Source organism: Microtus oregoni, unplaced genomic scaffold, assembly GCF_018167655.1.
Source record: "Microtus oregoni isolate MIOR12 unplaced genomic scaffold, Mior012 000003F_ref0000135, whole genome shotgun sequence".
Classification (NCBI taxonomy): domain Eukaryota; kingdom Metazoa; phylum Chordata; class Mammalia; order Rodentia; family Cricetidae; genus Microtus; species Microtus oregoni.
Genome location: NW_024543062.1, coordinates 70,059,472 through 70,076,539, shown reverse-complemented (window position 1 = coordinate 70,076,539; position 17,068 = coordinate 70,059,472). Strand labels below are relative to the sequence as shown.

The 17,068-nt window shown below is 37.9% G+C and overlaps 1 protein-coding gene across 2 annotated transcripts in view; it reads left to right on the top strand.

Annotated features, from left to right (window-relative positions):
* The first annotated feature begins 528 nt into the window (after window positions 1–528).
* LOC121445502 (complement factor H-like) overlaps window positions 529–17,068 on the top strand; it is a 69,485-nt gene continuing 52,945 nt past the window's right edge. For both annotated transcript variants that reach the window (XM_041647644.1, XM_041647637.1), the window contains exon 1: window positions 529–661. In XM_041647644.1, the coding sequence (XP_041503578.1) occupies window positions 604–661 (58 nt within the window). In that variant the 5' untranslated portion in view covers window positions 529–603. The remainder of the gene's footprint in view (window positions 662–17,068) is intronic.

Genomic DNA, 17,068 nt, shown 5'->3' with positions numbered 1-17,068 from the left:
TCAAATAAATTTCTGATAAAGGACTCTAACTAAACAAAGGAGTAAATTGCTTCTTCCCCACTTACATACACTAAGTACAGACAAATAGAGTCCATGTTCTTGGAGACAGTGACATTGATTGGAAACTGGGAGAGCACAGCACTTAGAAATGAAGACAGAGGTTTCTTGACTGTTCCTTTGTGTTGGTCCTGAAAACCCTGCCTAACTGAAGCTCCCCAAATGATTATTTAAAGAGCCTTCATTGCTTTCAGTGTGTGGTTATAAAATCCAGAGGCGATCACCAGCCCCTGCTTTTCACATTCTGAGAAACCTGAACTTGTTTCCAGAGAAAACAAGCTGGCATTTACAAGAACAGTCAGCAGGTCACAGGGAGGGTGCAATAAGGGCAAAGATCAAATGCCCATGCCACTAGATTTGTAGTCTATGTTTTTAGTTTACTTTGTAGAAGTTTCAGGGGGGTGGGGGGGCGGATCATTTAGTGATCCTGATTTCCTAAGCCGACTTCAGTGTCACTTTGGGGCAAGACTTTCCTTGCAGCAACTACAGTTCTTAACAGAGGCTGGGTGGTGCTGTAATTCTCTGCATCCAAGAAAGATCCAAACCATGAGACCATCAGTAAAAATTATGTGCCTTATGTTATGGACTGTTTGTGTAGCACAAGGTAAGTTTTAAACAGATTGCCTTTCTACCTTCTGGCTGAGCTGCACTATAAAAAATTTGCATATAATATTTCTTATAGCAATCATTCAAATGAAGTTTAGAAAATGTAAAGGAATTACTGGTCTGCAACTTAATGGCCTTTGGTGGTAAGTTTAAAAGTTGCAAGTAGTTCATTTTGTTGCCATAATTGATGGTTTCTTCCAATCTAAAACACAAACAGTGCCTGAAATATGTTTCTGCAATCCATATTCAGTATAGTTATTTAGCTTGTAGTCATAATAAAATACAAACCCCTTCTCTGTATGGTTGTCCCTGAAATACTTCATATAAGATTAGTGAGAAATATGTAAATATCTGTGCTTAGTGACAGATTTTACAAATTTTTTAGTGAGTGGATTTATTTGAGACATAATTCTTTTTTATGGCATTTCTTGATCATGCTTTGTCGTTTTTCTGCTTTGAGTTATCTTTTTTAAAGATTTTTTGTTGTTTTATTGAGTTGTATATTTTTCTCTGTTCCTCTCTCTTTCTAGCCTCTCCCCTACCATCCTCTGCCATGATCCCTATTCTCCCAGTTTACTCAGGAAACCATGTCTTTTTCTACTTCCCATGTAGATTAGATCCACGTATGTCTCTCTTAGGGTCCTCTTTTTTGTCTAACTTCTATGGGATTGTGAATTGTAGGCTGATTTTTGTTTTCTTTATGTCTAAAAGCCATTTATGAGGGAGTACAAATTTATTTGTCTTTCTGGGTCTTGGTTGCCTTACTCAATATGATGTTTTCTAGATCTATCCATGTACCTGCAATTTTCAAGATGACACATCACTTACAACTGAGATTGCCATGACTTTAAAATTTTGTACATAAGAATGGCATGTATGAGATTAAAAAGGTTATAAAATTTGACACATAATTTCTGTTTTCCTGTGAGTGTGTATGGAACGTATACACTTGTGAAGTCTTCTTGTGGCCTGTACAGTGTGAGTGTGGGAGCTCTTCCCCCATGTCAATAACGGAAATTCCAACTCTATCATTGAGTTAAATTCCATCAAAAAGATTTGGTTTATCTAATGAAGGGATTCACTTTTCTAGTTCATAGGTAGCTAGTGATATGTAAGTATTCAATTAGCTTATTTTTGTTATCTTGGATTTTAAAAAATACAGTGTTCTAACACCCTGCTTTGTCCGTAAACTCACTGTAATCCTTCTGTGTCAACGCCCATGTTCTGAGGTTACAGGTCCTAACAACTGCCAAACCTGACTTAGTACTTGCTATATCAGTGAATAACACAATGTGAATCATTTTCACAGATATTTTACTTAGCCCACTCTGCAATTTGAGCCTTTGCTGTGGCCTCTACTCACTGAAGAATATTAAAACACAAGCTCTAACTGGACCCTTGCCTCTACAGAAAAAGACAGATATGGTTTCTCAGTTATATCTTTTAGTCAAATTCTAAAAATTTGTTTGAGAGTTATTAATATTTTTGAGTCACCTTTTCAATCATATTTTGTAAATTATTCTTTGAATTTTGGCTTATAATTCTTATATTCGGATACCTTTTAGACTAAAGCATTCATTTTATATAAATGAAAATGTAAGAATTATTAAAATGAGATAATTATATTGGCTAAGATTTCTAAAGCAGTGTTGATATTATTAACTATGACTCAACCTTTTCTTTTGTCATAAGTCAACACTTTAGTGTTTTATTTTAATGTTCTATGTTCATACTGCTTGATGAGATATTACAAACAAAGATCTAACTTATTTTTAACTAATTCATAAATCTTAAGAAATGATACAAATGAAATCAAGCTGTTTATATGAACACTAAGTGGAATTTAAATATTAAAAGGAAGTGCCCTCCAGTTTACAGGAAAATTTAATGTTAATGATTTAAAAACCTCATACCATGATTTCCAGTTGATTTTCTTGTTATTGTTGGATATGATTTTTCATCATTATGTATTGAAATGTGGTGCTCATTCTTACTGGTGAATTGGGCTGCACTGTCCACATTACTGTTCCAAGGGCTTCACAGTAAGAGACGAAGAAGGAATTTAATATTTAAAGCATTATGTTGTGTAACTCATGATATTCACGAAGTTCACACAATGAAGAGACAGATGTGAGAAGTTTCATGGACTTTCAGTGTACCCAGAGCTTCCTCTTCATTCTTAGCTTGCCTAGTAGCCTGAGTCTGTCTGAAAAGTAAACAATTTCAACAGTCTATCAACTTAACAAGATTTTCCCCATGCAGCAGAACTTGAATCAAGTAAAATTGTTACATATATACTTCAATATTTTCGATTGTTTCTTTTCCCTACACTGGCTACTGGGCTGATTAAAAAAATGATTGTGAAATGCTATCCTAATGCTTTCCTAAGCCCGGAAGAAGAGGCAAGCATTTCATAAATCACTTCTGCTTTGATAAATATCAACATTCTTCCAAAACCAAGGTTAACTGGACCAGCAGGAAGGCTGAACTGGTTAATGAACTTTCTTGCAACAGAATCTGACTACTTGAGTTAAATCCATGGAACCTACAAGGTGAAAGAAAGAAAAACATCTTCTGCAGGCCATGTTCCAGTTTCCATAGGCAAGCATGGCCACTGGATATTACCCTTGCCCATATTAAAAACAAAAAAGAAAAGTACAGCTTTAACAAAATTTTAAAAGGGAAGGACTATGAACCTAGCATTCTTTCTGTCCTTGCTTTTCCATATGTCAGGTGCTGCCTAATACATTTTTAGTATAGGACCTGCCTGTGTTTACACTCCTAGCTGCTAGGAACTTTAAAAGCTGATTCTTGCAAAATCACATAATTGGGTAAGATTTACAGGACAACCTGTAACATAAGAGTTTCTTAATGAAGCTGTGTATTTTCAGTTCTGGGAAATGGATTATACCCAAGTTTTCCAAGCACACATTTTACTTTCACAATTGGATGTTGTGTGAAATTGTCCACAGCCTAGAATTACTGAAACAAACGAACTAAACCTGTGCAGAATCACAACCAAATAATCACTGCAAACTTCCTGGGGAGATAAGTGTTCTTTGATTCTGGAGGTTTAAAGAAAAAAATGTCATTTTAGGCTTTGGGAATTTGGAGAATTCATTAATTCTATATTATGTTATTTTAAGTGTAAGATGTTTTCAAACTTAATTTGACTTTGATGTGGAAAATTTGATGTTATATATATTAATTATGAAATAATAATAATTACTCTTTAGAGATTAGAAGGAAAAATTACTTTTGCTTTTATTTAGAATACTATGATGTAATGACAAAAAGTCAACTGTGATGTAAACTCTTTCTGCTTTTTTCTTAAGAGAAAGAATTTATATGGAAAGGGCTCATACTTTTTCCTTCACTCTATGTCCACAGTCCAGCACAACTTGTATTGTAGAGTTTACCCCATCTTTTTTTTTTCTTTTCTGTATTTTTGAGACAGAGCTTCTCTGTGTAACTTTGGCATCTGTCCTTGATACAGCTCTATAAACCAGGCTAGCCTCAACCTTACGGAGACACACCTGCCTCTGCCTCCTGAGTGTTGGGATTAAAGGTGAGAGCTGATCTCCAAAATATACTCAAGAATTTGTATTTTGATGAAATACTCATCAAAAGAACAAATAATTCAATTAAAATGGGGTAGACCTAAACAGAGAACTCCCAGCAGAGGAATCTAAAATGACTGTAAGACTATTAATAAAATACTCAACATCCTTAGCTGTAGAAGGAGCTGTGGACTGCTTTCCTGCCACCCGGCTCCTGGCCGCCAGCTAACTTATGCCCCGAAATAACAACACACAAACTGTATTCTTTTAAACACTGCCTGGCACATTATATCTAGCCTCTTCTAGGCTAATTCTCACATATTCATTTAGGCCATTTCTAATAATCTGTGTAGAACCACTAGGTGCGCTTACCGGGAAAGATTCAGCATGTCTGAACTGGTGGCTTGCTTCATCGCGTCTGGCTTTGAGAGGAGCTGCTTGATTTCTGAGCTCACTTCCTCCTCCTCCCAGCATTCTGTTCTGTTTACTCTGCCTATCTAAGTTCTGCCCTATCAGATGGGCCAAGGCAGTTTCTTTATTGACTAATGAAATCCCCCATCATTTCCCCTTTTTCTGTTTTAAAAAAGGAAGTCTTTAACATAGCAAAATTACATATAACAAAAATAGTTATCAAATAAGAATTACAATATTTACATCTATTTTATTTTTATCATAACTAAAGAAAACTATAACTAACTATATATTCTTCAACTCCATCAAAGACTCAAGAAGGATACAATATTTCCTAAGCAAACAAGAAATAAGCAACTTCCAAACTCTAGAAATGACAGAGACATCTCGCTGCCTGGACAGTCACCCAAAGTTCTTTTGTACTGCTGGGGCATCCATCTTTGGCATTCAGGCTCATAGTATCCAGAGACATTTCCATGAAGCAGGAAATTTCAAAGGCAGTTCAGTCACTTTCTACTGTGTCCTGCAGAATGTCTCGCAGACTCTTTCATGAATCAGGCACCCTGAAAGATCATCTCACCTTTAGGCAAGTTCAGCAGTACTCTCTCTGCAGGTTCTTTGTGTCCAGTTTGTGCAACAATCCAGGTAAGAGCAGTTTCTTGCCCAAATGGCTATCAAACTCCATAAGGATCCTCTTCGATGCCCATCTTTTTCTTGAAGTAGATTGGTGCTGCCAGGAGCAGTGTCTCATTGTCATGAAAAGCCTTAAGTTATTAAAACACTTAAAATGCCATATTCTATAATCTTTGAAAGATATGAAGAACTCCTACATAAAATATATCTATGTACATCTAGAAAATCTAACATGACTACCAACTTGACTATTATAGATGACTATCCATTAACAACCTATATACATTACATTTTTAAATGAACTATACAATCACAATACCTTAATCAATATCAGAAATACATATACATATAACAAAATTGACCTTAAAATACATACCAATGCAACTTATTCATATCTATATCATATCCCACTTTAAATGTAAAAGAACATTTATAAACAATATTTGGGAATATGGAATAGTTATTTCTCTCCAAACTGCTTCCTGCTGAATGGGGGCGCTGTTATTTAGGTCTTTCATGGTATAACCTGTGTGCCAGGTTCATCTCATTCCGCAATCGAGTGAAGTAGTTTTTTGAGCATGTTCACAGGAACCTTTCAGGAGGGCGTGGTCTATCATACCATATTGGGATAGAAGCAATCCACAGGGTTTCATCCTCTGTGAAAACAAAAGCAGAAACTCTTTTCCAAAGTATCATATCCTGAGATCCTAATTCTAAAGTCAAGGTATTTTCAAAATATCTATCTTGGATTAGTTCAGTAGTATTTGTAAACAAATATCTTTTAGCATCTCTTGCTCCTTCCTGAGCATTCAGACAATTCAAAGAGAGAATAATAGCATACAGTATCAAAATTCTCTGTGTATTTTCCATCTTTGTGCAGGTTTGTTTTAACCTCTATTTTGTTTGTCTTTACTTTTAACTTTCTGTTTTTTGAGAGAGGTTCTCTCTATATCTTTGACCTGGAATAACTCTGTAGACCAGGCTGTTCTTTAACTCTCAGAGATCCTTCTGTCTCTGCCTCCCAGGCATTGGGATTAAAGGTGGGTGCAACCACACCTTGAAGTCACAGAGTTCAACTCCGAGGTCAATCTACCTCTGCCTCCCAAGTGATGGGATTAAAGGTGTGTACCACCACACCCAACTACTCTCTTTCTTCCTTTTTTTTTGTTTTTTACTTTAAGAACTTTAACTTTTAGTCTGCATATATTTTTAACACTGTAAATCATTTAGTTTTCTTTGTCTTTGAATCTCCCTTTACTGTATATCTCTCTTTTTCTGACCACATGAGTCTTTAATTTACCAAGCAATATCAGTAGGAATAAAGCTGTGGCTTTGACGGCTGGATCCAGCCCATTCCTTAGCTTTCCAGCCTCATGGCAGAGATACTGGCTGTAGCCATTTTTATTGCCATGACTCTACAGTGTTTCAGTGTCCCTGCCAGCAAGCATTCTGCTCATAGACCACACTCAGTCAGACTGGACCGTCTGCCTGAAAAAGTCAGAATATGCCCTGGAAGGACAGCCCAGAAAGCCGGCATTTTAAAACAGCACAACTTTTTTCCTGCTACAGCTGAAAACAAACAAGCATGCAGTCAGCTTTTCTCAATACCATTTAAGTGTTTTGTGGCAGGACCTCTTAAGAGCTGCAGGGTTTTGCAGCTAAAACTGAGTTGGGAAGCCTCTCTCAGATGAGAGCAGACCCAAGAAAATGCTGCTACCAAGAAAACATGCTTCACTCTATTCTTTCCCAAGCTTTCTTAGGCTGTCTGTGGACTCAGTCACCCCACGTTGGGCGCCTTTCTGTTGTGGGAGCTGCAGACCTCTTCCCACAGCCCGGCTCCTGGCCACCTCCCTAGCTTATGCCCCAAAATAACAACACACAAACTGTATTCTTTTAAACACTGTCTGGCACATTATATCTAGCCTCTTCTAGGCTAATTCTCACATATTCATTTAGCCCATTTCTAATAATCTGTGTAGAACCACTAGGTGTGCTTACCGGGAAAGATTCAGCATGTCTGACTTGGCGGCTTGCTTCATTGCGTCTGACTTTGAGAGGAGCTGCATGATTTCTGAGCTCACTTCCTCCTTCTCCCAGCATTCTGTTCTGTTTACTCTGCCTATCTAACTTCTTCCCTATCAGAAGGGCCAAGGCAGTTTCTTTATTGACCAATGAAATCCCACATCACTTAGCCATTGAAGGCATAAGTCACAAACAACACCACACCAGTTTGGAATTATGATTAATAGGGTGGTATTTATTTAAAGGGGAAAAAACTTACAGATCACCGTCCCAGCCCTCTGCACAACCAGGAAGGGAGTCTAGTCGCCGGCGGAGCAGGAAGTGAAGAGAGAGAGGAGAGGGAAGTGGCTGCTTTTTTAAAGGGAGAGAGACCACACCCCAATGGGCTGGTATCTCATAAGCTATAGGTTGGAGAAGCAGGGGGACCTCCCGAAACACCTCCCCCTTTTGTTTAAATAAGAGAGTTCTAAACCTATTATGAAATTATATACAATAAGTACAAATATCCTATTCTAACTAGCATAGGTCTTGTACAATAAATAACTTGGCCAAGTCATGAGAGAAAGTAACTACATTTATATAGTCTTCAACCCCACCAAAGATCTGAGAAGGGAAATAATGTTACCTGGATAATTAGGAAGTTCTGTAAAACAACTTCCAAAACATGCAACAAATCACAGAGACAACTAGCTACCTGGGCAATCACCCAAAGTCACGTTAGCAGCGTTGAAGCAACCAACTTTGGCTAAGGCCTAACAAAACTGACATACCATTTTCTGTAATGGCGTAAACGAATGCAGACAGATTGTAACAATATATATATTGTTACAATATATATATATATATATAGCTTTAATGTCGAAATAGACTTACAGAACCACCATTCCAGCGGAGACCAGGAAAGCAGAAGCTCCAGCTGGAAGCACGCTCGCCAAATTTATAGGCAGACATTAGCCGGAGGCGAACACACCCCCTAAGGGGCGGGACTTTTCCCTACATCTCCCCTTTTTGTCTAAATAAGACAGAACTAAACCAAATACAACTATATACAATAACAACAAATAATAAATATAACAAACAATATTGAGAACAAAAGCTTTGCTAAACATTCTATCTCAAGGAATCCAAATAATGTAGAGAGTAACTACAATTATATAATCTTCAACTCCATCAAAGATCTGAGAAGGGAATAAACACTACTCAACAAACGAGATATATCCAAAATGTGCAACAATTGACAGAGACAACTGACTACCTGGGCAATCACCCAAAGTCTCGTTTGCAACATTGAGTCAACCAATTTTGGCTAAGGCCTAACATAACTGACATACCATTATTAAAGGCAAGGAACTTTTCAAAACTATCTTACCCTGTCTTGGCAGGATATGACAGTCCTGTTTTATCCATTGATGCACGCTCTGTATCTCTGTCAGTGGTTGAGGTATGGGCATTTCTTTGCCCAAAGGCCAGTTCTGCCAAATAGAAAGGCTCCAGGTGGAGTGTCTTTGGTGCTCAACATTCTCTCGGGAATAGAGCGGTGTTGCCAGGAGCAATTGTGTCTCACTATCACGAAACTCTGAGTTAGATTAAAGGCCATTTTCTACAGCTCTTTGAAGAGGTCGAAGATTATCTATCTATACTGAGTATAATCTCTATATATCTAGAGAACCTGATTAGTCTAATTATAAATGACAAACTTAGATGACTATTTATCTATATAATTCTCAATATCTATCTAACTTAAAGACTAAGACAATAAACAACTGTGTAAAAAATGAGGATAATGACCTCCAAATATAAACACTGTACAAATATACATTGCAATATGGTAAATATATATCGATACATATTTATCAATACAATATATGTCAATACATAAAAAATGTTTTAAACAGAGATAGAAACATGCATGCATACAATAGTCAATATAATATAACTTTGTATCATTATACAAGAATCGATACCAATATATTTGTCTAAAAGTAGTAACTCACAATTATAAATCTATCCCATCATTCCCTCTTTTTTTTTTCAAATTGATCCCTGAGCTTATAAAATTCCTCCCCCAACCTCCCAACCCCTAAATGATGTCCCTAAACCCAGGGGTAAACTTTACTGGGAGAGGAGACGTCGTCCTCTAGAATTAATTCCAGCTGTCATGGGGGCGACGTTCTTTCTGGGGGATCCTGTGAAAGTAAAATGATGGTTAAATTTCAAGATCAATGTCTTTTAAAATTGCAAATAGTCTCTGAGTATTTTGTGGAGGTCTGGCCAGAATGTTGTACAAGATGTGCACCATTTCAGCTAACCAAGTTGGGATCATCTTGTGCAGCTGGTATCCAAAACAGGTCTTGTAGTAGCGCTATCAGTATCATGACATCATATCAACCAGGTAGAGTTGTTGTTGTGGGGCCCCATCTTCTTCCTGGAAACTTCAAATGTCACTTCAGGAAAATCTCATTGTTCATTGTGAAAAACTTAAACATTAATCATATAGACATATATAGACATACATATATATATATTCAATGAAAGGCATGATTGATATATTCAATGAAAAGTATGATAGATATGAAGAAAAGCAAAGATGATTTCTAAACTCATATTTCTTTCTGTCCCATATCATGGCTCTTGACATGAGACAGAAACTCCAGAAACTCTGGGTTTTTCTCTTACTAACAGGCTTGGAATTGGAGAGGGACTGAGCCAGAGTCCAACTTCAAAACCAGCTCTATATATTTATAAAGAAATGTTTAATAAGACATATATATATATATATATGTACATGAATTAATACTTACAAAATGTGTCCATCCATCAGTAATTAAATATTCAGGGTCCCTCAATTTCTTTGAAGATGAGTATTTTCCTATGGAGATAAGAAAAGAACACTGCCCCCAACCTATCTGCATTTCTTACCATCAGTATGCTCACCATCCTTGTGAATGAATTGCTATTTATCTTTTCCAAGTGGCTTCTCTTCTTCAAACCGAACCTTTATTAATTTTGACAGTATCCACAATTTTTCCTCACCTGTGGAGATAAGAGCAAAACCCCTTCCCCAATGTAGCACATCTCCTGGCTTCCATTGTGAGGTCAGCACATGCTTGAAATAAACTGGTTGATTTAGTTCAGTAGACGTTTCCATTATCCAAAGTCTTTCTGCAGCCGTTGTTCCCTTCTCATTAGCGTTGAGAAAATTCAAGGTTAACAAAGCATTATGTAACTTATTTCTGGGGGTGTTTTCCACTCCTTTCTGTTTGTTCATCATATCCTTTATAGTTCGATTTGATCTTTCTATGACTGCTTGACCTGTAGGATTGTATGGTATACCTGTAACATGCTTGATATTGTAATAATCAAAAAACCATTTCATTTTCTTAGAAACATAAGCAGGACCATTATCCGTCTTTATTTGTGTAGGTATACCCATGATAGCCATGACTTCTAATAAATGAGTGATTACTGAATCAGCTTTTTCTGAACTTAAAGCAGTTGCCCACTGGAAGCCTGCATAAGTGTCAATGGTGTAATGAACATATGTTAATTTGCCAAATTCTGCAAAGTGGAAAACATACATCTGCCAGATTTCATTCCTTTTGGTGCCCTTTGGATTACCCCTGCAGGCAGTGGCATTTGGTTATAGAAAGAGCAAGTAGGGCATTTCTTTACAATCTCCTTAGCTTGTTGCCATGTAATTGAAAACTCTTTCTTCAAACCTTTGCTATTAACATGATGTTTTTTATGAAATTCAGAGGCTTGTAGCACACTACCAATCAATAATTGATCAATTTCTGCATTACCTTGTGCTAGAGGACCTGGCAGACCCGTATGGGATCGGATGTGTGTTATGTACATAGGGCAAAGCCTGTTCCTGATCAAATCTTGAACCTGGAGAAACAATGAGGTTAGTTCTGTATCATCAGGTATAAATTCGGCAGTTTCAATATGTAAAATAACTCTTTCTGCGTATTGTGAATCAGTGACTATATTAATAGGTTCTTTAAAATCCCTTAGCATCATAAGAATGGCATATAATTCTGCCTTCTGGACAGAATTATACGGACTTTGTTCCACCTTACCCAAGTCTTCTGATTTGTAACCTGCCTTCCCTGATATATTGGCATCAGTATAGAATGTACGGGCTCCAGTTATTGGAGCATCACGGACGATTTGAGGAAGAATCCAGGAAGTTCTCTTTATGAAGTTAAGCCTCTTGCTTTTTGGATAGTTGTGATTAATGTCTCCCAAAAAATTAGCACAAGCTCTTTGCCATGGTTCATTATCTTCCCATAATTTCTTTAGTTCATCAGCAGTGAAAGGCACTATAATTTCTGCTGGGTCTATGCCTGCTAGTTGACGAAGTCTCAGCTTGCCTTTTATAATTAACTCAGAGACTTTTTCCACATAAGTTTTCAGTTTCTTACTTGGTTTATGTGGTAAAAAGATCCATTCCAGAATTATATCATCTCTCTGCATTAAAATTCCTGTAGGAGAAATTTTTGACGGTAGTATGACGAGAATACAATCGAGCTCTGGATTCACCCTGTCCACATGTGCCTGTTGTAATTTTTCCTCAATCATTGTCAGTTCCTTTTCTGCTTCAGCTGTTAATTCTCTGGGACTGTTTAAATCTTTATCACCATCCAAGGTTTTGTTCAAATGAATTATTAGATCAGGTGTTATTCCAATAGCTGGTCATAGACTGGAAATGTCTCCTAACAGTCTTTGAAAGTCATTAAGAGTCCGTAGGCGATCTCTCCTAATTTGTGCTTTTTGTGTCTTAATTTTTTGCAAACCTATTTTATAACCTAAATAATTAACAGAATCTCCCTTTTGAATCTTTTCAGGAGTGATTTGCAATCCCCATTTAGGTAAAAGTATCTTTATTTCTTCAGTCTGTTCAAGGTATCCATGTTTGAATCGAATAACAAAATGTCATCCATGTAATGGTATACTATAGATTTGGGAAATTTCTTGTGTATTATTTGCAATGGTTGGTTCACAAAATATTGGAACAGGGAGGGGCTATTTAACATACCCTGGGGAGAACGGTCCAGTGGTACCTCCTCAAAAGTTGAGAATTGTTATAAGTAGGCACTGTGAAGGCAAATTTTTCTCTATCTTCTTTTTGCAAAGGTATAGTGAAAAAACAATCCTTTAAATCAATAACTATGAGAGGCCATCCTTTTGGTAAAAAAGAGGGCAAAGGAATTACAGATTGCAGAGGGCCCATAGGTTGAATAACCTTGTTGATGGCCCTGAGATCTGTCACCATTCTCCATTTACCTGATTTTTTCTTAACCACAAATACAAGAGAATTCCAAGGGCTGGTAGATTCTTTTATATGTCCAGCATCTAATTGTTCTTGTACCAGCTGTTCTAAAGCCTGTAACTTTTCCTCAGCTAAAGGCCATTGCTTTGTCCATATTGGTTTCTCAGTCAACCATTTTAGAGGCAAGGCTGTTGGTATCTCTGAAGGGACATCAATTGCTTGTTCTTGTACAGCCCGAATGGCCGGTTTTCTCCATTTGTAATATCTTTTAATATTATTCTCAAAAATATAGGCTCTAGAAGTAGCAGGAATGTTAATTTCGGTATTCCATTGTTGTAATAGTTCACGACTCCATAAATTCATTGCGATATTGGCTACATATGGCTTTTATTTTCCTATTTGTCCCTCTGTCCCTATACATTCAACCCATCTCGTGCTCTGCCTTACTCGAGATAGGGTTCCAATTCCCAGGAGCTGAACATTTACATTCTGAAGAGGCCAATACGGATGCCAAGATTCTGGGGTAATGATACTTACATCAGCACCTGTGTCCAGCAGGCCAGTAATAAAAATGCCATTTACACACACTCTCAGTTTAGGTCTTTGATCATTTATAGAAGTTTGCCAAAACAAACATAACTTATCTTTCTGATCATTATTGCTTGTAACAGAAGGCATCGGGCTTCCTAATTGTCCTGATGAGGCACGTTCTCTGCAGAAACTGGAAATGACTGAACCATGTTTGCCATGGGGGCCTGTGAGGCCCCCCCTCTCACGTTTCCCGACTGTATCGGGTTGCCTTGTCTATCTCTTGTAGACCTGCATTCATTCGTCCAATGTCTGCCTTTTCCACATCTTCTACATAAACCTGAAGGCTGAGTCCTCCTATTTCTGTTATTTCTGGAAGATGCATTATTATTATTATTTCTGAAAGATGCATTATTATTATTATTATTATTATTTCTGAAAATCCGTTGTCTACAATTCCTACAATTCCTTTTCATATGACCCATTTTGCCACAATTAAAACATTTGGTATTCTGGTGTCTCCTTTTACCATTGGAAATTGCTTCTTCTACCCATGCTTCAGTGCCATAATCAAATGTATCAACATTGAGTGTATGCAAGACCCATTCTTCCAAAGGCACTGATCTGAGCTTTAAAGGCCCCAAAATCCTTTTGCATTCCACATTTGCATTTTCATAAGCCAAAAACTCAATCATTATACGTCTTGCTTCTGGGTCAGATATCCCTATTTGTACAGCCTTAGTTAATCTTTGTAAAAAGTCATGAAAGGGTTCTCTGTGACCCTGTTTAACTCTAACAAATGATTCCATTCTCTGTCCTGGGTCTTGTACCCTGTCCCAAGCCCTTAAGACTGCTTTAGTGCACATGGAGAGTGTGTTTTCATCCAAATTAGCTTGTTCCTGAGGGTCGGAAAAGAGCCCTTCACCTAGAATTTTATCTAGGGAAATGTCAATTCCCTTTGCTTTTTCCTGCTGTTCTAAAAGTCTAGCTTTTTCCCTGAATAAGCATTTCCATTTCAATTGCGGTCCACTCTCAAGTACCGCAGAGCTCAGCTGGAGCCAGTCCGAGGGGGTTGCTCTGCTTGTTGTGGCCCAAGATCTTAGCATCTCATTAACAAAAGAGGCTTGCATCCCAAAAGTCATGACAGCCTGTTTTATTTCCTTGAGATGATTCATACGGACAGGCTCCCATGTATCCTCCTTGATGACCCTAGGGTTTCTGGTACCAATCACCTTCTCTGCTGTTATTACTGGAAAGGCAGGTAGAGCTGTAGGTAGAGCTTTGTGGAAATTGTCCCGGAGAGATTTACCCATAGATGTAGTTAAAATTTGCCTTTCTACCCTTTGCTCTTCTTCATCAGAATTTAGAAATTCCTCAATCTTTTCAATTCTATTCACCATTGCCTTCTGCAATGTCTGAATCTCCTGTCCAGAATTATGTTCCAAAGCCTTCATTGAGGATTCTAAAGTATGAAGTTTGTCCGTTAGAGATAACATCTGATCTTTGGACATAATTTTTATGGCATAAACCGTGCCTTCTTGTATTGATAAACTTTCTGCCAATCTGTCATAAACTTTAGACAAAATCCGATTGTCACATTCAGCAGTTTTGATTCTCTCAGTTAATGTTTCATTTCCTACAGAAAGGGACTGAATCTTATGGTCCAAATCAGCTGTTCCCTCTTCCAAAGTAATGAATTTCTCCTTAATATCAGCCACTAATGTTTCAGTTCCTACAGAAAGGGATTGAAGCTTATGATCCAGATCAGCTGTTCCCTCTTCCATAGTAATGAATTTCTCCTTAACATCAGCCTGGAGAACTTCAAACTGATTCTTGAGAAGATTGTTGTCATTCTCAATTGTTTTTAAGCGTTCAATCTCTGCCTTAAGAATCCTGGATTCGTCTCGTAAAGACTTTATCATATTTCTATTATCAAACCATTTGGTGCCAATGAAAACTACGAATCCCAGAAGGATCCATAGATGTGGGGTGATAGACACCTCTTGTAAAATCTCCCACATGGTACAATTAAAAAAACTGTTAAATTCTTGAATACTAATGTGTTCAGACATTTTATTTATAAAAGAAAAATTTTTTACCTGCAATGATCGGTTCCTGCCAGTGGTGGTCTCTGTGTTTTTGGAGCCTGTCCTAGAACTAGCTCTTGTAGACCAAGCTGGCCTCAAACTCACAGAGATCCACCTGTCTCTGCCTCCCACGTGCTGAGATTAAAGGCGTGCACCACTACCGCCTGGCTGGTCTCGAACTCACAGAGATCCGCCTGCCTCTGCTTCCCAAGTGCTGGGATTAAAGGCGTGCGCTACCACTGCCTGGCCGGCCTCAAACTCACAGAGATCTGCCTGCCTCTGCTTCCCAAGTGCCGGGATTAAAGGCGTGCGCTACCACTGCCTGGCCGGCCTCGAACTCACAGAGATCTGCCTGCCTTTGCCTCCCAAGTGCTGGTATCAAAGGCTTGTGCCACCACTGCCCGGCCAAGTCATTTTGTATCAGACCAAATCTGCCACTGTGGCAGCTTTTGTTGCAAAACCGCAAGTACTTGAACGTCTGCTAATTCAGGCAGTGGGGTTCCGCTGCAAACTTAGCCAAGGCAGGCAGAATGGGCCTGTGTGGCTGAGTATGTCTCGGACTCGGCACTGGGGCTGGAGTCACGAACTAAAAAACAGCACCCGGGAGGGTGCTGTGTTAGCTAGCGGGCTACCCGCTTGAGTAGGGGGCAAAATAGCCCATGTTGGATGCCAAAATGTAATGGCGTAAATGAATGCAGACAGATTGTAACTACATATATATATATATATATATATATATATATATATATATATATATAGCTTTAATGTCGAAATAGACTTACAGAACCACCGTTCCAGCAGAGACCAGGAAAGCAGAAGCACCAGCTGGGAGCAAGCTCACCAAATTTATAGGCAGACATTAGCCCGAGGCGAACACGCCCCCTAAGGGGCGGGACTTATCCGTACAATTTTCAAAGGCAAGCAACTTTTCAAAACTATCTTACCCTGTCTTGGCAGGATATGACAGTCCTGTTTTATCCATTGATGCATGCTCTGTATCTCTGTCAGTGGTTGAGGTATGGGTATTTCTTTGCCCAAAGGCCAGTTCTGCCAAAAAGAAAGGCTCCAGGTGGAGTGTCTTTGGTGCTCAACATTCTCTCGGGAATAGAGCTGTGTTGCCAGGAGCAATTGTGTCTCACTATCACGAAACTCTGAGTTAGATTAAAGGCCATTTTCTACAGCTCTTTGAAGAAGTTGAAGATCATCTATCTATACTGAGTATAATCTCTATATATCTAAAGAACCTGATTAGTCTAATTATAAATGACAAACTTAGATGACTATTAATCTATATAATTCTCAATATCCATCTAACTTAAAGACTAAGAAAATAAACGACTGTGAAACAAATGAAGACAATGACCTCCAAATATAAACAATGTACAAATATACATTGCAGTAGGTAAATATATATCAATACACAAACATTATATAAGTATCTTAATCAGAGGTAGAAATGTACACTGCAATATGGTAAATATATACAATATATATATATATATATATCAATACAATATATGTCAATACATAAAAAATGTTTTAAACAGAGGTAGAAACATGCATGCATACAATAGTCAATATAATTTAACTTTGTATCAATATACAAGAATCTATACCAATATATTTGTCTAAAACAGTAACTCACAATTACAAATCTATTGTCCCATCATCCCTCTTTTCTTTTTTCAAAATGATCCCTGAGCTTATCAAATTCCTCCCCCAACCCTCAATCGTATACTAATTATAATCAACCCCTAAATGATGTCCCTAAACCCAAAAGAAAACTTTACTGGGAGAGGGGATGTCGTCCTCTAGAATTACTTCCAGCTGTCATAGGGGCGACGTTCTTTCTGGGGGATCCTGTGAAAATAAAATGATGGTTAAATTTC